The sequence below is a fragment of the Aedes aegypti genome, chromosome 1, assembly GCF_002204515.2.
Source record: "Aedes aegypti strain LVP_AGWG chromosome 1, AaegL5.0 Primary Assembly, whole genome shotgun sequence".
NCBI lineage: Eukaryota > Metazoa > Arthropoda > Insecta > Diptera > Culicidae > Aedes > Aedes aegypti.
In genome coordinates, this window is record NC_035107.1 from 279,336,271 (window position 1) to 279,358,275 (window position 22,005).

A 22,005-nucleotide genomic window follows, 5' to 3' on the forward strand; every position below is an offset into this window, starting at 1 on the left:
CATCTGCCGCATTTTGATTACCATATCGCCGTCCGGTGAAGGTTGCCAACTACATCCTGACCATATCACTGGTGGTGGGTATTAAAAGCTCCTATAGTGTTAATGGTAGATGATGGCATAGTACGGTGGACTGTTCTAGTATGGCCTAACATGGAACTAACTGACGGAGAAAACTGCACAACAATAACGAACACTTGTGCTTATTTTGCGCGGCGTGTGAGGTTATACAAGTCGAATGAGGTGACAATTGTCGAATCGCTCCCACTTGATTAACATTAATCGTCTCACGTCACTCGCGGTGAGAGCGACTCGTCTCGACTCACACGCCGCGCAGAATAAGCACATTTTTCTCAAAAAGTCTCTACGCTAAACTACGAACACTTAACACACCCCAACACTAGGCCAGCCAACCTATAGAAATTGAACTCGCCATGCAAATCAAATGGAGTCACTTCACTCGAGTCGAGAATTGTCACCTCACGCCACTCGTAGAATAAACACAAATGTTTGGATATATCGTCGCACTCCTCCTATTTCTACATTGTATCGCTTAAATGGAATGTTCGGATAAAGAAACATTTGTCTTCGATTGTTTTTTATTTTGTTTGTAATTTTATTCAATCCACTTCCACATCAATATAAATTTCCCCCACTGCTGCAACTGCAGCAGCCGGCTTTTATGCAATATTATAAGGTAATGGTGTCCATTTATTATAGGTGACTTACAGAGGAAACTTAGAACGTTCTGCCGCATTGCCGGCAGAACGGGGAAAACCGGACACAACTGTGATAATCACCACGTTTGTGTTTGTGCCGATTGATGTCTACTACCGCGAGATCCGTCACATCTACGTCCCATGCATTTCAAATAAAACATTATGGTTTTAATTTCCAACGGGTGTAATATTTTCCGGCAATCAAGTTTCCTAATCTGAGCAAACTTAGAGCGAACTAATTAAAACTATCGTTATTGACTAAGAGAAAACTAACCAGACCGAGTTTTGTATTTTCCCATGAAATTATTTGATGGTGAAATACTAAAATCAGAAGTTGCAAGTTTTTTGTTGCATAAAAACTTAATGTTTAACCTAAGATGAATGCGTTCCTAACATGGGAAATACGTTTCCTTCCCATTTCCATATCAGAATTATATTGCATGTATCCTATTACAATTTGGAAATCAAAATGTTCACATTAAGAAGTCAGTTTAGTGAATACGCGTGTATGTTTTGTAACATAATCCTACACGCCAAGGTGTTAAGCAAACGAACCATGGCAATTTGTTTGTAATCACAAGACTCTTGTTCAAAAGACACCACCTTACCGATGACGATAACGAAGCGTCTAATCCTCGTTGCTGTCGTTGTTCCTGTCCGGGGAGTGGTCATTGTTTTTTGGTGACGCCGAACGGGACTTGTCCCGCTTGTCCTGGGAATGGGACCGATCCCGAGATCGAGACCGGGAGCGGGACTGCGATCTTGGCGAACGGGAACGAGATTTGTTGTCCTTGGACTTGGAGCGGCTGCGGCGATCCGACTTGGAGCGTGACCGAGAACGGGACTCGTCGCGCTTCACCGAACGGGACCGTGACTTGGACTTGGAGTCACGTTTCCTACGAGGGAAAGTGGAGGTTGTTGAGAATGTTCTAGTGATTGAGATGAAGCGTACTTACAGCGATCGCGAGCGGGATTTTTCTGGCGATTTGGATCCATTCTTGGACTTGGAGCGGCTTCGTGACTTCGAACGACTGTGAGAGGAACGGCGCGATCGGGAACGACGACGAGAGCGGGATCGCGATCGACTGCTGGATGAACGGGAGCGGCCGCGGCCATTGCGACCGTTGCGGGAGCCACGGTCTTCAACCAAACGGATGCGGCGTCCGTTCAGCTCGGTGTCGTCCAGTTTATCGATGGCCGTTTTCATGTCGGAGCTGGTCGCGAATTCCACGACTCTGGAATGAACAAGAGAGCGTTAGGATCATCTAGCATTTGCTACTCGAACATCGATATCTCATAAAAGGTTACCCCGAAAGGCGCAAAAAGTCATTTGACATAAGGTCAGGCATAGGGGAATGTGGGGCAAGATGAGCACCCGGGGCAAGATGGGCACCCCTAGTTTGTGTCGTTCCTACCGATTTTTTTTCAATATATTATTTTGGCTCTGATGAATATCATTAAATTGATATGATGGCCATAAATTTCAGCTAAAAAATCAACAGCACAACGTAAATATTGTCCAAAATACACAGAAGTCCAAAAATTTACCTTTTCATATAAGATTTGTTACCGTCAAACGGGGTGACTTGCAACGGCGGGGTGACTTGCAACACATTGTAACTTACAACTGAATTTCGCTATAAAACACAAATTTCAAAAAAAAATTCGTTTCAAATCCGTGCTTCAATACGTTTGACTTACAATTCAAGTAAGAGTCACGATTAAAGTTGTTATCATAAATATTTTTATACATTAAACATGATTCATTAGAATTACTTGAAACTGATGCTTGATGAAGGTTCGAAATCGTGACTTAAAAACATGGGATAGATTTAATATACAAAAGTAATACTCTACCTGGTGTTTCTATAACTAATAACTGATAATATGACGAATTTTATTTTACGAAATTGTAGCAACAAGTTTTTAATAACAATATTTTTAATAAAAATGTACCTATACGGGGTGACTTGCAACACTTTATTTCCAAGCAATTTAAAGTTTTATAAAAGTGAAAAACTTTTGTGTTAGATCTACTTTATAATCAAAAGAGTAATAATTCATCAATCAGCAACAAACACTCATTAAATATATTATTCAGTTAAGGTATTCGACCTTGATCATTTAACACATCTTTTTCCCATACAAAAGCAGCTCAATTATTTTCTTACAAAAAGTTATTCAAAATGCTGTTGTACTGTTTCCAATGCTTTAAATACATGAATAACAATACTTAACAAGTGTGACAAATAAAAAATACCAACATTTTGTTGGCAAAAAGTAAATTAGCATTGAGTGTTGCAAGTCACCCCGCATAAGGACATTTAAAAAAATTCACCTTTTTGATGACTTTTGATATGACAAAATAATTCGATTCAATCTTCTGTCATCCCATTCTGTAGGTGGGCCGGCCATTAAAAGTTCTAAAAGGAATTCATATTTTTATATGATGTTTAGATCATGGTTTTGGTTGATTGAAGTTGAAAAGTGTTGCAAGTCACCCCGTTTGACGGTATTTAAAAGTGATATTTTTGTTGCGTAAACAAATTAATTCATACGTTTTTGGCCGTATAGTTATAGAATAATCTTCTGTAGATAATCAGGAGCAAAACTTTTTATCAAATTTAAAAAAATATTTCAATTGTTTTGATTATATCAATAAATTTACACCCTTGGGGCAAGATGAGCACCATGTTCAAAATTAAGTAAAAGTGTGAAATTATAGAATCACATTTAGCTGTGAGCTTGACTTACGCTATCTTCTTTGCACAAAATAATTTTTCTAAAATATATTCAAACAAACAACAAATTTAATCGTTTTTTAAGTAAAATCTTAGCAATTTATGAAAAGTTATTTATTTTCTGATAAAAGTTTTAAAAACTAAGCTAGTTGAAGATAAATATTATCAGATATTAAAGATAATATCTTGGGATATTGCAAGCATTGAAAAATAATAGTTTTCTTTAGTAAATTGCATCTTTTTATGGGGGTGCCCATCTTGCCCGCAGTTTTTTTGACCGATGATAAAAAAGCTATTTTTTAAAGTGTTATTTGGAAAACTATTATCACTTTTTAAAACTTTTAATGGTTGGAGGTCAAAGAAATAATGTAAAAGATAAGGATGGTTACCAATTTTACCAAAATAATAACGTTTAAGTAGGCTTAAATCGCGCTTATCCTTAGGGTGCTCATCTTGCCCCGCCTGACCCTAATTGTCATATGGCATAATATGACGAACAGTCTATAAAAAAGAAAGAGCTTGACTATCAAGAACTAGTTGCACCTGAGTGAAAATAGAAGCTTTAGATACCTAATGCATAAGAAAAGAGACCATACAAGAATCAAGAAAACAAAAATAATCCTCAATATTTCCTTTAGGCGTGATTTTGTGATGGGCTTCTCTTCATCAACCCATTAACGCTCAGTGATCTTTTTTGAGATCAGTTACTTTTAGGAATACTTTTAATTTTCTAGACAAAATGGATGGATGGTATCTTCGGCAAAGTTGTGAAAGAACCCAAGGGCAGTCTAATGACAGGTTTTCAATTCAAATTTCTTCCATTAGGTTGCGCTGTAAATCATAAAATATTTCCTAGCTATTTTGTTAGCAGCCCTTGTCGGCATCGCCTTATGTTACAAGAAGCGTGGTTTTCACATCAGAGATTCCTGATAGATTGTAGAGTGGATCCTGGAATTCCAATATGGATTCTTGGATCTCAGTATGGGTCCTAGGGTTTCAGTATAGATCCTGATGTTTCAGTCTGGATTCTGTGATTCCAGTATGGGTTTTCGTGTTTCAGAGTGAATCCTGGTATTATAGTTTGGATAATGCGGGGTTCCAGTATTGAATCTATAACATTCTAGGATTCAGAAAGGAAATGTTTCCAGAGCGGATTCTACGGTCCCAGTGTGTATGCAGGTGTTACAATTTGAATCCTGGTATTGGATTTTAAGATTCCAGTGTAGATCCTGGGATTCTAGTGTGCAACCTGAGATTCCAATGTAGATTTAGATATTTTAGTGTGGATCATGGCTTTTCAGTATGGATATTGGGATTCCAGCGAGGATCTTGAAATTTCAGTGTTACTCCTGGGATTTCAGTGTGGATCCTGAGAATACTGAAATGCTGTGCAAATGTTGTGGAAATACTGCGTAAATAATAAGCTATTCTTGTGTATGCCCATGGGAATCGTCTGGGAATTCTGAGAGGATCCAGTGTGAGATTCGGAATGAATCGTGTGAGAGTTATGTGGCAATGTTACCAGTGTGATTCCAGTAACGATTGTGATATTCCAGAAAGGATGATAGGAAGTGTGGATTGTGTTACTTCATCGTGGGTCCTAGACCTCTAAGTTGGATATTAGGATTCCAGTGTTTTTTGTATTTCAGTGTGGATCCTGGGACTGTACTGTGGATCGTTATTTGTCTGTGTGGATCTTGAGATACGAGTGTGGATATAGGCCTTTCCAAGTGACGTTTCAAATCAGCTGATCTGGAAGGTCTTTGACAGTTCTTCTTTGAAAATGACAGACCCGTGTTAGCATCGGTCCTCCACCGATGTAAACAAATGCATAGACGGACCTGTCACATGAAAAGGCCTATTGAGATTCCAGTGTGGTATTTCAGTTTGGATCCTGCGATTGTAACGTGGGTCGTGGAATTCCAGTGTGAAACCTGAAATTTCAATGAGGATCTAAATATTACAGTGTGGATCCTGAGATTGGGACATGGTTCCTTGGTTTCCAAGTTGAAAACTGGGATTCCAGTACGAATCCTAGGATTGTGGTGTGAATTCTTGGATTCTAGTGTCAATCCTGGGATTACTGAGTTTCCAGTGTGGATTCTTGGACTCCAGTATGGATCCTGGGATCAAAGTTTGGATTCTGGATTTCTAGTGTGGATTTTGGGATTTCAGTGAACATTCTGGTATTCCAGTGAGAATCCTGGTCTTCCAGTGGCAATACTGTGCGATTCCTGTGAGAGTTATTTTGAGATACTGGCAAATGTTTTGGAAATACTGCGTCTAGGAATACTGAGAGCATCCAGTGTGAGTTAGGAGGAAATCATGTGAGAGTTATGTGCTAAACAATTAGAATTTATGGGGGAATCCTGTGAAAATCATGTAAGAATCCCATTTGAGGCTGTGAACTTTGTGCGGAAGTCGTAAAAATCCTGTGGGAATCCCATGGTGGTTTTACAGTAGAAGCTCGTTATAACGACAACTTTTATAGTGACAAAAGCTCTCTAGAGCGACATTTTTCTGTCCCTTGAACAATATTTTGATGTTACAACTGTTCTCTATAAATATTTCTCTCTATTCCGACGGTCCCTTGCGATGTCGTAACAGCAAACTTCGACTGTATTAGCATCCTTGGGAAATCACAGTGAAAATTATGTGGGAATACGATCGATATACTTTGAGAATCCTGCTGGATTCCTTTTGGAATTCTGTGGGAAATTTACAAGAGTCCTGTGAGAATAATATGGAAATACCTTGAGAGTCCTACTGAATCCTCAGTGGTATTTGCGATACTCCAGAAAGATCCAGGCGATTTGTCCCAAGTAATTCATCCAAAATTTCCGTTTTTCATTGTTTCAATATTTTCTCCAGTGATGTCTTTATTGATTTCTTAAGATTCCCTTTCGGATTTTATTAACCTTATCTTTTTAATGCTAGCACAGGTGATCCTGTGACACACACTAGCTTAATCATTGAAACTTCAACACCAGTTTTTCTGATCAAAACTGAAATATATTCGTCGAAAATCTGTTCACTCTGTTTTGGTTGGAGAAAAGAATACAGTGAACACGATTTCATGGAAACTTCATGATTTTGAACGAAAAAACTGCTTTTAAACATTTTCAAATTGATGACGGATCCTCTTCCTTCAAGACAAACCATAAATGAATAATTGATGAGAGAATCCATATGGAAATGATATTATCATTTAAAGAGGGAATTGTTGTATGGTTTCCTGGAAAAACTTCTTGACGAATCTCTTCATAAGCTCTGAAATCAACCTTTGGAGATTCCCTCGAAAGAAGTGCTGTATATCAATTTGTGGACCAATTTCTCGGAGAATTTGTAAGAAATCTCTAGAGCAGACCCTGAAAGTATTCCAGGCGATTTTTTTTTTGAGACATTAATAGGCAAAATAATTCCTAAAACTTTATAAGGTAACAATCTGAAAAGAAATTCCTGGAGAATATCCCGTGAAAGGCATTGAAGGATTCTCTGAAGCTTCTACAACTTAGCACAAAGATTCACTAGAGAAAAATATAGTAACCGTGTGATTGATAAGAGTGTTTAGAGAACTTCCATTACTAATAGAGACTTTTTTAGACTTAGTGACCAAGTCTCTAGAAGAAGAACTGCTACCAATTCTGCTGTTATGCCAAAGACATTATGAAAAATGGCCACTCAGGGTTCATTATGATTATGCCAAATGATTCCAAGTGATTTCATGCCATATGGGCTCTCTTCATTCAATTAAAAGACATAGCATTATATCTATGAACTTACCCTTCATTTTTGCGCTGCTTGTGAGCGTCAGCGTACGTAACTTCTCCGGCTTGACGCATGTAGTCTTTCAGGTCCTATACGGGCATCGTTCGTTGTTCGTTGAAGTGTGGTAGAGAGTTTATGAAACAAAGATCAAGGAAGACAACAGCACAAAAATAGATTAGTATAGCCCAGCAAAACCCGGCTGCGTGAATATTACAAGCTAGATAACAAGGTCTCTCTCTGTTTCTCTTATCTCTAACTACGCGTGCTCGTTTACGGATCTTCCTACTGATCTAGGGAAACCCTGCGCTTGCCTCTCTGCTCGAATCTATCGGATGTCATAATGAAAAGAATCATTCTGTCGTCGGCTCTTGTGGGAGTTGATTCCGGCGTTGATCATCACTTCGAATTGGACGGATTCGGTTTCGATCTCACGTTAATCATTCGTGTGCATCTTCGGTTCGATCGTTGGAATTATTCATGATGAGAGGTACACTTTGGGGGATTGGCATTTTTGTTACTCTCTCTATCTCTCTTTTTCTAGTTCGGGTGACACGATCACTTGTAGATCGTTGGAGAACTTCGGTATCTCTTCGGTCGGTGTAGGATCTCTCATGTAATGCTCTTTCATTCTCGCTCTCGATTTGGGCGTCTCGTCAACTACAACTTAGTGCGGCATTTTGATCGACAAAACTTCCAAGATCCATCTCATCGGGTTTTATACTTCCAGATCCGCCCGATCATCGGGCCATTTCATCAGGAGTGGAGGATTTCTTCCATCGTCTAGCATTCCCATTGATTCTTTTCATTATGACATGATTCCTGCCTTTTCGTACGTTTCTTTCTCTTACCGACAACAGTTCAAACAAAAAAGCGATGCACAAAAGTTAGTTTCACGGTGAATCACTGGGTCTTTTAGCTGTTTCTTTAACTGATTTGTTTAGACAAAAGAAATGTATCTAATGAAAGTGAATGAAAATCGACCTTTACCTTTTGGCCAGGACACACACACAAACTGCGCGCTCTAGCGTGGGACTGTCTTGCACGTGCGTCGCTCACTCTAGAAAGGAACCCTAGAAGGAAATGTGGCCACTCGTGGTCTGATTGTCAGTCTGTCTCTCTTTCTCTCTCTCCCTCTCTTTCTGTGTCTTCTGCGCGCTCATCACTCGGGCTCAGTGTGCTTGCTTAGGTGGTAGAAGAAGTAATCTGTGCCTCAACCAATGCGGACGACCAATCGGAGAACTTCGTCAAGCTGCTGTTCGGTACACACGTCTCGGGACGGTCGAATTCCAAACAGCGGAAAGGGGGTAAACGATCGACGTTTGGCTCCATTTCTTCGTTAGCGGATGTCCCCACAAACGAACAACCGGTGGTACCAAAAACCAGAAATGAGCTAAACTAGTATGTGATTTAAAAGAAATTAGGTAAAACAAGTTTCGTTGATCGCTAGCATTTTGGACGGCTCGCAAGGATGCCCGAGCTGCGATGACAGTCCATCGGGTGTTGGGGCTACGGTGTCCCGGAGGGGGCTCACTCTCGCTCAGTTGGGGGGTCGATCAAGACATCATCGGAATTAGGCACTCGTGTCGCTACGCGGAAGAGATGAACTTAAGATTGGCTTTGGCACTGGCCTTAGCCCTGACTCTCTCTCTCTCTCTCTGGAATGTCCCTCATCAGTCTCTAGCTCTTTGTATGGGGTGACCTCAACTTGATTCTCTCCCTCTCTCCCTCGCTCTCAAGCTTCTTCCTCTGAGACCGTGTGGCGGGCGCATCAGTAGTGTAATGGTTAAATCTTTAAATTTAATTTGAAAATTTAGAAAAATTAATAGAAATGATACAGTTTTGGCAAGGCTATAAATTGAGAAAAAGGGTTTTGTACTTTGCGTAGGTTTTGTCTGACGAAGAACATCTCCCTCTGTATCGAAAATGGACCATCGCAGGTTCGATAGCCGCGCGGAAGGTGCCAATGTGCTCAATGGATCGGTAACGGAACTTAGGCCACTCCTTGTCTGGGGTTGATCACGTGATGCGTTTGATACGGTTTCACCGGGTTTGTCCACTCTACTAGCCGAAATAGGGAACGACCTCCGAACCACGGATGATGATTGGAAACTCAAATTGCTCAAATCGACTGGCGAAATTGCCCTCTCGTCTGGTTTTGCCCTGCCAGTGATAAACGTTGATAAGACTACCATTGCTAGGGTTGACTTAGTGAGTCCTAGGTCCACTCGGGTCTCGCCTCAAGGATAGGAGGAAGACTGCCAGAATTTGGAATCCGATTTGACCGGTCTACGGATAATGCCCACGATCATCATCATCATCATCGCGTGGTTGCTCTCTACGTGCTCATGGCTCTTCCTGTCAGTGTTAATCGTGTTCTTCACTGCAAACCCCAGATCATGTAAGGAGGGTTGCCTTCAGGAAAAGATAACATAATAATAGATTTACTATTTTGATGTTCTTTTCGGGTGGTTTCTGTTTATTTGATTTGTTTTCATGTGTATTGTAAATAAGCTTTCTCAACTAAACAGATCAACATATACACAAAACGGTTTTTAATTGGGGAGAAGGGGAATTTGTTGTTATAGGTGGTTAAGAGTAGAGTTAAAAGAAACAAAATATACAACTACTAATTGGAAGAAAGCCCAACGGAACATTGCATGCGATACGACCGTTGGTCGCAGAACGTGCGGACAGTGTTGATCCTGAAAGAACAATGCTTTCTCTTCTGTGAAAGAACAGTTTCCTCCGGACGGTTGATTGTCTCTCCTGAGATCCACGTTGAACTCGTGCGAATGTTGCTGTTCACTTGGTAATGCCATTCTTCCACAGTGATTCGCGAAGCCGCAGTCAGATATATGCCACTTGTTATCGCCCCTCTCCGATTCAAGCCTTAGGGTTAATTGCCCTAAGCCGCTGTTGAATACGCGGTTTATGTTCTCAATCACGCGTTCATTCTTTCAAGTTGTGCTTGACTTTGACATTTGCTTGTCTGTATATTGCTGTGATTCTGCAACGCTCGACTGGGAAAGTATGTTCTCTACATTTGGCAAGATTCCTTCGTTTGATTTTTCAGACTCCAATTCATCCGTCTTCTGTTACAGAATCCTTAAATAGACCTGATATACAATTATTCATCATTTTTCTGCAGAATGTCTCTTGAAATTCAACTTCTTCCAGCTGTTCGTTGCTCATACGTCCATGTGTCATTGTTTCTCGATTAGCCATGTAACTGTCTTCGATCATCGCAGAAGGAAAGCGATCGTTTTTGACAATCGACACTGTCGCAGGCGTTCTGCGTACTTATAGTATAGAGAAACGTAAAATGAAGGAACAAACATTTTTGGAACTGTGCACTGATAATGCACAGAATTTTTATGTGAGATATATATTCAATGTAAGCTCTGTGTTTTGTATGGTGTAAAGGCGTTGCTATACAGTGTTGCAAGGAAAAACAGTCGGACAAGAATTATATACTAACAGGGTGGCCACCAAATTTTGGTTTTGAAATTCCCGCTTTTTTCCCGGTTTTCCCGGTATATTTTACAGAATTTTCCCGGTTTTTAGTCCATTCTTTCCAACGACTTTAATTGACTTTTTCTATATCGAAAATGTTTTCTATGAAAAGCACCGCAACATTTTTTTATTAAATCGGTTTAATTTTTTTTAATTGTTTTTCCATAGTTATTTGATTGTTTATCAATAGTTTCACTATTGGAGAAATATGTTGACTATTAGAGTGTTCTAATCTATATGGAATCTTTTTCTGAAAACTATGGCTTAGTATAGTACCTGAATCGATTTGTCTCGCGTTCATCGAGAATCATTGGAGCTCTGGAGCTATCTATCATGGGAAAGAGATGGTTAATTGTGCTAATAAAACAGATCTTACTCTTGACACGACAGGAGTTTAATTGGACTGCTATCTGAACCATATTTACCAACTCTTTAAGCCAAACTTCGAAATTTCAAGTTCAAGTTTTAAGATCTAGAGAACCTGACAACTGTTCGCGTTGAAAATTTGATGGGTTGGTTGGGTGATGACAAAACGATCAAAATTTTTAGCTCAAAGCTCTGTTTGCCTCTCTAGACTGATGCTCTTGAAAATTCGAGTTTTGGCTTTGGTTTATAATCATCTTAATGCTGAATTTGAGATAATTTGGCCAACAAAAGCCCTAGGTGCCTAAGTAAATCATCAAGATGCCCAAGTAGTTCTTTGCCGTAATTGAAATTATTTGAATTAGGGTGTTTTATGTATTTTGGACAGAGCGTTACGCGTATATAATTTGGCCACCTCCATTTGATTTTGCCGTAAATGGCCAAATTATATACGCGTAACGGTCTGTCCAAAGTACTTTGATCACCCTATTAATCCTTTGAATTTTATTCCACAAAGCAAATAAGTTCAAGATATGAATGAAACAAGGCCACACACGTAGAAGCTAAGTAAGTGCTCACAACTTTAATAACTCCGAAAAATTATCATTTTTGACATCAACCCACCCTCTCGTAATGCCTTTTGTATGGATATTTTACAAATTTTATATGAGCTGTCATGGTTTGATCGTTTTTAAGATCGTAAATGAGCTAATATTTAAAACTTCGTCGATTAGATAACTAGTGACATATTAAAAGCTTTCATAAATAAAGACTTGTTTTCAAGATTAGTTATGGTGTTCAGCAATTACAGAATAGTGCTAAGCCAATACGCAATAAGTAATTAAACTTTGGTTCAAAACGTCTAGTAAAACAAGTTAGAGAAAAGTTCAAAAAATATTAGCCCTGGTAGTTCGAGAACAAAAATCCAAAAAAATATTTCGAAACATTGCTAAGAAAATAGTGAAACATTTTTAAGAAATATAGTGTAGCATAGTAGAAATTAAATCATTGATGTTTGAAAGATACTTCTCGAAAACTTATTCATACAGACTCAAGTGAAAAAAGTATACAAACTTACTTTATCGATCCTACGTGTTAAGCAGGCGGAATTCTACACGTACCGCTCTGTACCAACTCAACTTTTCACTTTTAGAACGTTTAATTTCCGGATTTACAAAACGACGAAAGTAACATTTTCAACTTTCGCAACCTAACCACTACTTTCGCCGCCCCGCTGTATGGAGAGACAAAGTGACTTAACCACGAATCAAAACAAAACACTACTTGAGCCGATTTTACACTGGTAGAAAAACGTCGAAAGTAACTGAATGAAACGGCTTATCATTTTCTTATAATTATTTTTGTGGGAAATAATAGAAACTACCTAGTTTTTGAACGTGAGCTGAGTGTATGCAAAATTTGAGCGAAGTACACGGCAAAAAAATGTTAAAAAGGTGATTCATTTTAAAACAGTTTTAGAAGATAGATTGTGATTTTTCCTAATTAATTTTCTCAAAACCGTATTAAAGTTACTTACGTCGATTTGAAAAAGTAATCGAGACTTGTTCAAAATTGCTGATGTCTCATGGCAATGTCATTAAATATAACTACTTTCTATAACTTGTTTTGGAGGTTGGTTTGCAGATTACAGCTTGAAGATGTTCGTTCAAAACAATTTTCCCGGTGATCTTCTCAAATTCCCGGTTTTTCCCGTCTTTTTCCCGGTGGATTCAAATTCCCGTCTTTTTCCCACTTTTCCCGTTTTTCCCGGTTCGGTGGCCACCCTGTACTAAGCTCCCTGCTTTCACTGATTTAAGAACATTGGACCAAATCATTAACACTTAAGTCGTCGCGGTGTTGTATTTTGTACAAAACTGCTAAAAAAACCTCGCTTTTCGTTCACAACAGCAGCGCGGTGGTTCTGACGGCGGTAAACCGCGCGACGTCTGGAAATTTCTCTGTCCGAAATGAATCCAAGGTTTTCTCAAGTCTCGAAGTTTCCTATATTCAAATTGGAGTCTTCAATAGCACAAATCCCTGAAGCTGTAGTTCAGAATGGGTATTAGGGACGAGAACAGCTTAGCTGAGATGTGAATAAGATTGATAAGAGCAAGGAAAGACGGTATGCAGAAAGATCCAGTCAGTTTGTTTCAGTGGTTAGGACAGGTAGGACATGTAGGGGAAGGCGGGGCAGTATGGTCATACGGGGTAAAATGGGCCGCCTTCCATTTGAGCTTAAAAAACAGATTTTGATCTCGATAAACTTAGGACCTCGTTAAGTATGCTTCAATTAGCCACCACCGTGAAAACAACGCAAAAATATGATTTTGAACTTTATATATCGATAAAAATCTGAAACGTTGATGCTACTTCGAAAATCTTATAAGATTTTGAATGTAAAAATAAGCTTTGCATAAAGTTTTATTTATTGATTTCATATTTTTTCACAGCAGTTCGTTCTTCCGTTATGTATAGACATTTTGTGCACGAAATTGTATAGATTATAAAATAAATTTTCAATAAAACATAATTTATATGAAACATCTAGGAACGGGGCAATATGGTCATAGCCGGTCAAAGCTATCTTATAACAAAAATAGATAACCAAAAATGGCATGTCATTTTAGCAGTTTCATTGCAATATTGTTGTCGCACGTGATTTTAATTAAAACTAGAATTTTTAACTGGTTTAATTTATTTGAACGACTATGTTGTGTATGAATCATGATTTATTGAACTGTCAGCAAAACATACCTTTTCATGATTCAAATCAGACTTCAACCCAGTTTTTGTACTAAACTCTATCATACATTATTGTCTTCTTCTAAATTAAGCCTTGCAAACGGTTTTCCAATTAAAATAATAATATTTAGTATGGAGGCTCATATTGCCCCGTGGGGGGGACCATTTCGCCCCGTATAGTGTAGAGTCACACACAAAATAGTGTTTTTCAAAAATGTTCCCAAAAAAATTCTAAGTAATCTTTTTACTAAAATACAACTGTGGTATAAAAGGAGATACTACAAACTACAAATTAAGCTTATGGATCGATTAAATTGTATTGTGTTTCTATGCTTTTCAAGAACTTTTGCTTAGGTGGACCATACTGCCCCTATTGACCCTACTACGCACAAAAATACCTGGGAAGGTATTATGCTACCCCGATTCAACAACAAAACAAGGTCAGCAGAAAGCTTAAAAATAACTTAATTTATTTATCGTCTGTTATATGTATAGTGAAAATCATAAAAATAACTGTAATAATTGTTACAAGAAACTTCTTTAACCGTTAGAAAAACAAGTGGAACAATCCTCTGGCATTTCTGAAAGCTGTACTGAAAGCATCAATGGATGGTATCTTAAAAAAAATATCTGTGTCCAACATAGTATATGATCTGGAATAAATTGCCGTGAGCATTCCGGGACGTAATTCTTGAGAAGTGTTTGGAACATCCATAGAGAATTATCAGAAGATTATTGAAGAATCTTTAGATGGCGTACTGGATTAATCTAATACCAATTCAATCGTGTTACACACAGCGCAAGTGTGATGGTGCTAGCGATTTCTGAGCGTGCAATCGTTCTTGAAATAATCTATCAAAGCATTGTTTAATCTCTTGATGATTTCCTGAGCAATTCTTATAGAAATCCCATATCACACTCTCTAGAAGTTCTTGGTTGATTCAGAATTGTCGTAGAAATTTCTGTAAGTAGTTCTTAGTTAATTTCTGGAGAATGATTTGATCAAATTTCTACTGATATTTTGTGACATCATCATAAAATAATATTTAAGGCAGATTATGACCATTTAGTCGAGGGGTTAGAATCCACGGCTGGATTCGATTCTCGGTCGGTCCAGGATCTTTTCGTAATGGAAATTTCCTTGACTTCCCTGGGCATAGAGTACCTGCCACACGATAAATATGCGAATGCGAAAATGTCAATTTTGGGAAAGAAAGCTCTCAGTTAATTACTGTGGAAGTGCTCATAAGAACACTAAACTGAGAAGCAGGCTCTGTCCCAGTGAGGACGTTAATGCCAAGAAGAAGAAGTATGGCAATTTTTCGAAACATTATATGACCATATTCCGCTGGAATTATCTCATCAATTCTGCGAAAAAACAGAATTGATGAGATAATTCCAGCGAAATATAAGAAATAAAACAAAATTGATGGAATTTCTGCGCGAGCATCTACAGTTTCTTCTGGATGCATTGGCGTTTGGCCGGTTGCCAAGAAAAAAACTACACAAATTCTCAGAATTTTTACTGTTCTGTTCAAGACTTGTTTTCTACTTTAAAACAAACCTCAAAAAAATCACTATAATTAATGAAAGGTCCCTAAAGTATCTTTTTTTAACCAAAAAGATTTTTTTCCTTTTTTCCTTATTCTGCTTGCATTAAATCAAATTCGGGTACTAAGACGGGCTAAACAGGCTCTTCAAGAGTTGCGGTTTAGATTCCCCGTTGAAAAGTTTCAGGAATTTTCATAATGATATCATTTACAATACTTTCAGGATCCACAAATTCTTTATGAGGGTTCTCTACCAATCCTACCAGATATTTTTCCAGCAATTTTCCATAGGAAGCTTAGAAGAATTTCTCCATAATTTGCTCCAGGAAATGCTTGGGAACTTCAAAACTACTATCTCTAGTAATTTCCTCAGTTATCACATCTACTTTTCTCCAAAACTATCATAGAACTTCCTGCATTTATTTTTCAATAATTCATCAACTGCATTCTCCAGTTGTTACTCTAGAAGATTTTCCAAAGATTTCTACAGAATTTCTTCCGAGGAAATCCACAAAGAAACCCATTCAAAGAAACCCTGCAAAAACCCTATCACCTGTTCATGTGAATTCCTTCAAGAGTTTATCCACGTTTCCTCCTAGAAATACAGAATCTTGAGGGATTATTCGAACAAACCTATTTTTTTTTTTCTAGACATTTTTCCAGCATTTTGTTTTGTTATCTTAGCCAATTAACTAGGAGATCTTCTTGAACTGCTTCAGAGACCCTTGTCCATTAAGGGTTTCTTTGAAACTTACATAAGTTTTATCAGAGGTTACTCTATGAGATTTTCTTTAGAAATACTCCACGGATTAATTTTTTAGAAAAATTTTCTTGGTTTTCGTGAAAAAAAAAACCTTCAGGACTTAATTGAGAAAATCTCAAAGAATTATTGAAGGAATTTCTGTAGAAATCTTATAAGGAATCGATGGAACAATTGATGAGAGTATCCTCGAATAAATCCCTGATTTTTTTTCCGTCTAATGGTTTAACCAACATTTTGGTCTTTCAATTTGAACACTATTTTTTTCACCAGTGCTAACCGTTGTTTGTTTGGTTGTCTCACAGGAAACCATTTTCAAGGTGCATACTTAAAATACTTCACACAAAGCTTTTAAAGTTTGAAGCAAGCAATAAGTCCAATAAATCATCTGAATCGGATAGTTTCTGACCGTACTTTAGTTTAACATATCTCGCATAACTTATGATCTCGCCCTAAAAGCCATTGGTAACCATGTGTGTAGCTCATTGTTTCTGAGCATTTGAATGGATTTTCACGTTGTTGAACAACTCTATGGTGAAGAAAGGATCATTATCTACCTACCAGTGATGTTGGTTTGGATATTTATTCCTTCACTTGCTCAGAAACAACGAGCTACACACACGGTTACCAATGGCTTTTAGGGCGTCATCTCAGAGTATGCGAGATATATTTCACAAATATCTGAAAAGACATACGCATCAATTCAATTCGCAAAGTGCCCAACTAGTACCAGACCATGGCGCGTAACATTCGAAGTAGAGAGGAAGTGATCGAATTACTAAAAATTCTCGAGAAGCTCAATAGTTTTTGCGTTACATAAAATGTATAATTTTCTTAGCGTGACAAAGTAATGACCCCACATTCCTAGGTATACTCGGATCATTTTGATGAAAATTTAGGCTTGACAGCAGCCTGCCTGCTTGTTAACATCCAGTTCGCACATCCTAAGGTTTAACTGTTGGAAAGTAATGAATGTTCACTCCGTGCTTTGGATTTGGTAACCACGACATCTTAAGGTGAAGAAACACCGAAACCACAGCTCGAATTTACCAGAGCGCACATCGGCCATTTTTTCCCGACCCAACCCCAATGTTCACATCCTTTAGCCGCTTTAAGAAACTAGATTTGTGTACGAGTATACTGACAAAAAATATTTGAATCCTAAATATTCGCTGAGCGGTGAGGAAATTAGCATTTTTGCTTTCACTCGGGCCAATACGGGTTATAGATCTCACTTGATATTCGAACACAGTTCACTGATTTTTTTATTTCACAAATATACGATAACTACTCATTATCCGTTGCAACCATGGTAATCCACTATACAAACGTCAATAGGGTGCCGGTGCCATTAGTGGACTACCTAAGCTATAAAAAAATCATAACAAAATAACGAAAAGCCTTAACAGAGATCTTTTGGCGTCAACAGATTTCAACCTCTACTATATGGGAAAAATATAAAAAGAGTGATAAAACTAATATTTTAACATAAAATCGCTTGAGCCACTATTGGTACACGTGTTCCAGTAGTTGCGCTAGTGCTCCAGTAGTAGACGTTCGGAAATGATACAAGGAATTTTAAACAAAATGGTAAATTTTTACATAGGTTTAACATTTTTCCCTCGGAACAGCAATTAATATCTTTCGAATGAAGCATAAAGATCATCTCTAGGGCTTTTCTTCATTTTTATACATCCATTTTTAAAACTGCTTCCATCCGTTGATCCACTACTGGAACACGACGGCTACTACTGGTGCAAGGGAGCAAATTTTTTGCATAAACTTAATTATTTATAGGACTTTTTGATAAAATAAAAAGTCGAAAATTGGCAAATCGACTTAACTAGAGACGATCTATCCACCAAAAATAGGACATGTCGTTTTTATCGAAAAATGTTCGTTTTATTCCATAGTCCAAGCTACTGGTACATTACAACCATTGGTACCGGCACCCTATATGACAAAGATTTGCTTTGACCCACTTGACTCCAACAGCTGCGATTCTAACCAGCTCCTGTCCGCCGATTTCTTCCTTTGCATTAACCGTAGCTCAATCCATAAAATACAAAATACAGAGTTTTCATTGAAATACATCCCGCAAACAGAGTCTACCTCGTTTGACATAATGTCTTACGCCCAATAGCTGGCATAATTGCCATTTGGCATAATTAAAAAAATGTTGAATTTGGACAAATTCCTTCCATTATGAAAAGGGCTATTATAATAAGCTGATCGCGATCGTACATTCTTTTGCCAGTTGATTGGAAAAAATAGAATACTAATTTTTGTTCGTCACGGAAACAGTATCCTCTAATGAAGCCTTTTTGAATATGGAACTGCATCAAATATTTTCAATAAAAATGTTTTCAACAACTAACAATAGTCATGACTTTTAAAATAATAAAGCGTTTGAGATTTTATGACGCCTTTTGTGTTTCCGGATATTATTGTACCACTGGCTGCAGTAGCTTCTTTTTCAAATTATGCAAAACACAAATGTTTTATGCCAGACGACTATTATGTCATGACATTATGCCAAACTAGGTAGACCCCGCAAACAGCTAGGTCCAAGATCTTTAAAATTCAATTCCGATAGAATTCAAGAGTCAAAGGAACAGACATTAGGAGATCCAAAAATTTGATCCAGAACCGGTAAAATCAGAAAATAAAACAATAAATTTTACTTCGCGTGTATACAAATTTTGTTTCCGTTTTATACATGTTTTTATTCCAATCCATTTCCTAACCGGATTAATGTTTAGAAAAAACGAACCTTAACCAATTTTTATGTTAATAACCATTCAAAAACTCTAGAAAGCAAAATGACCGAGAAATTGCAAAGAAACAAAATTAGTATACAAAAGGTGCGTGGGCGCACTTACGGAGACAGGGAATTCGCCACAGTAAATCCCATCCCCGAAAAGCACACGCCCACACTTTATGGTTATCGGTAACATGGTTACGAAACTACATCATTTAGGGTACTACAAGAACAACAACGGGTGGGGGGACAGTTCAAAAACCAAACCTTCGTTAAGTGTCCGGACGAACCGGACGCTTCAACAAACATCTACGAGAGGAGGGATTTTTTCTATGGGATAAGCCCTTCAACCACGTACCTGCCAGCTGACGCGCGACGAAAGGTTCTCCACAGTCAAGCGATACTCGGTCCGGAGCGGGGGTCCATAGCGGGAACTGTTCCTGGAATTGCTTCTATTTCTAGAGTGAAACCCGTTTCAAAGCGAGAGTGAATCGGAGTTTTGAATAGATGAAAGTGAAAGGAAATGCAAGCATTAGACGGCGTAGTTCACGGGGTTCTGATAGTAAATAGGGCAACCGTCCGTCCGTCTTTGGTACTTGTTTTTGTTCATGGTATGCTTTGAAATGACGATGAGTTTATAGTCTGAGGAGCTCTACTCACTTGTCATAACGTCCACCACCGCCGCGACGATCGTAACGATCATACCGGTCGTGATCACGACGCGATCCGCCCCCACGAGCTGTTCCACGAGCCGGTTCAACGGTCACTCTGTAAATAAGTAACAGGAATATGTAATGATATTGAGTTGGCTTATGCAAATACAACCACGCAGAAAATGGGTGATGAGCATACAAGAATGATTTCAACTTGGATCTTCCTACGCCTGATTGGAGCGGTGAGAAGACCAAGTTCATTGAACTCGACCAAATGATGACACAACTTTCAGTTGGTCAATTAAAGCGTTGGCGATATGTATTGTTAAACGTGAGCTATGTTCTTCGAATGCCTTATGGTTCAAAAGAGTGCCGCCAATCGTCGTCAGAATTTCCAAATTTGGAGGATTTAGGTAGGAAATCTTGAACTCCATTAGGGGAATCAAAATTTTCTTCAAATTACACATCTTATTTGTCAATGGAACAACACAAAAAATAGATGTTGCGAATACAAGAATGATTTTATCTTGGAACATCCTACGCATGATTGGAGCTGTGCGAAGATCAAGTCATTGAACTAGATCAAATGAGGACATAACTTACAATCATTCGAAGTGGAGAGACGTTTTTTAGATTTTCAGAGCCCCATGCCCCATTGTGTCTGCTCCACATTAGCATTAAAGTGAAGATGAATCGAAGCCAAACCTCAAATTTTCAAGAGCACAAATCTGGAGAGCTAAACAACCGTTTAAGGCGAAAACTTAATCGATTGATCACTCGCTGGTGGTGATCAATCGATTAAATTTTCAGCTCAAACGGGTGTTCGGTTCTCTAGATTTGTGCTCTTGATAATTTGAGGTTTGGCTTCGGTTTATCTTCACCTTAAGCAATTCGCTCAAATTCGTATGTGGTACAGTCCTAGATCGTTGCCTCCTTCCCGTCAGTTTTTTAAAAATCAGAGATTTGTGACTAATTTCTGTTTCTGTGAAGACATTGACGCATTCTCCAACAGTCGAGTGCTGTCTTGGCCACGTCCTTGCGAATGAAGAGGAATTATTATTCGAACACCTACTTATGAAAGATGCAGAGAACACTACGACCCCTCATAGGTGTTACGGGATATTGTGGGATGTTAGTGAGAAAGGTAATACCTTAAGGATACGTTTGGTAAACGTTCTGGTCATCATGCGTTTGGAGTTTGTTAACTGTATTGCTTGACAACTTAGCAGATAATAATCTTCTACATAGCAAGGGTTACTGCGATTATGATAAATCACCACATCTCTTTTTCTTTCAACGGGTAATGATGTATATCCACGTTTTTTTTATAGATTCAGAATATTATTATTGGTAGGACCACTGCAGTAGACCTTACATTTTCACTACCACCACACTCGTTGGTCTGCTATTTCGGCTGCTTCCTACAAAGATGACCAGCAATCCAGACAGATCGAATCTGTCACTTTAGCTGTTACTTACTAAGGACAGCATATTTTACTTCCATTGGACCATCTTGACCAAACCTTCGCTTTAGCAGCTCCCTTCTAAGGCGAGCGAGCATATTTTCAACTTCCGCCGGACCCAACAGATCGAATCTGCCGCTTCGACAACTCGTTTTGAAACAAGTTTTTATACTTCCGCCGGACCCAACGGATCGTATCCGTTGCTACGGCAGCTCCCTTCTAAGGGGAGCATTTATTTTACCACCGGACCCGACAGTTCGAATCTGTCGCTGCGGTTGCTCCCTTCTAAGGCGAGCATTTGAATTTCCTCATGTTCCCATTATAGGCAAACTTTTCTACTTGAACAGCCTGACCCGACGGATCGAATCCGCCGCTAAGGCAACTTCCCTTCTAAGGCGAAGTTTTTATTAATTGCGTAGCTACATATTGTTCTTCCGTTAAACTTAACGCAAAGGTAGTCTCCAGCACATAATCAACATCCAATAAATAATGTTCCTTTTCTTGTCCTTGTCGTTCCCGGTTCTTGTCCTTTTCTTCTTTTTTCGAGTTTTCCTAGTTCAAGGACTTCAATTCTCCAAAAACGCTTCAGACTACTGCCAGAACGCTCACATATTCAAATTCTTCGCAAAATATTTTGATTTTTGATGGACGCCGTAGACGAGTTTGGGTTCTCTCGTCGCCAATGTGGAGTTTGTTAACTGTATTGCTTGACAACATGGCAGATAATAATCTTCTACATAGCAAGGGTTACTGCGATTATGATAAATCACCACAATGCGCATTAGCTGCATATCGGAACTAACTCACCGAATACAACTATGGATCAATGCACGAGTTCATCATTTGACGTTTGAGCGGAGCCGTGTTATTTATGTGACCATGGAAACAAGTGAATTCGGCACCGCTCAAACGTCAAACTAGTGAACTTGTGCACTGATCCATTGGAACTCCTCTGTAAGTCGTATTACAGCATTC

General features: G+C 38.6%; 1 protein-coding gene across 4 annotated transcripts in view; it reads right to left on the reverse strand.

The window, feature by feature from the left end:
- Positions 1-589: 589 nt before the first annotated feature.
- The window catches only part of LOC5576570 (serine-arginine protein 55), a 36,978-nt gene continuing 15,562 nt past the window's right edge, over positions 590-22,005 (reverse strand). Inside the window, exons 4-8 of one of the 4 annotated variants that reach the window (XM_021837948.1) lie at positions 19,575-19,682; positions 19,273-19,366; positions 7,241-7,314; positions 1,673-1,951; positions 590-1,612 (exon numbers count right to left, since the gene is read on the reverse strand). In XM_021837948.1, coding sequence (XP_021693640.1) covers positions 1,345-1,612; positions 1,673-1,951; positions 7,241-7,314; positions 19,273-19,366; positions 19,575-19,682 — 823 coding nt within the window. In that variant the 3' untranslated portion in view covers positions 590-1,344. Of the gene's footprint in view, positions 1,613-1,672; positions 1,952-7,240; positions 7,315-7,618; positions 9,638-19,272; positions 19,373-19,574; positions 19,683-22,005 lie in introns of those variants that run through there. The other 3 variants (XM_021837946.1, XM_021837950.1, XM_021837949.1) reach the window with 3 other exon arrangements.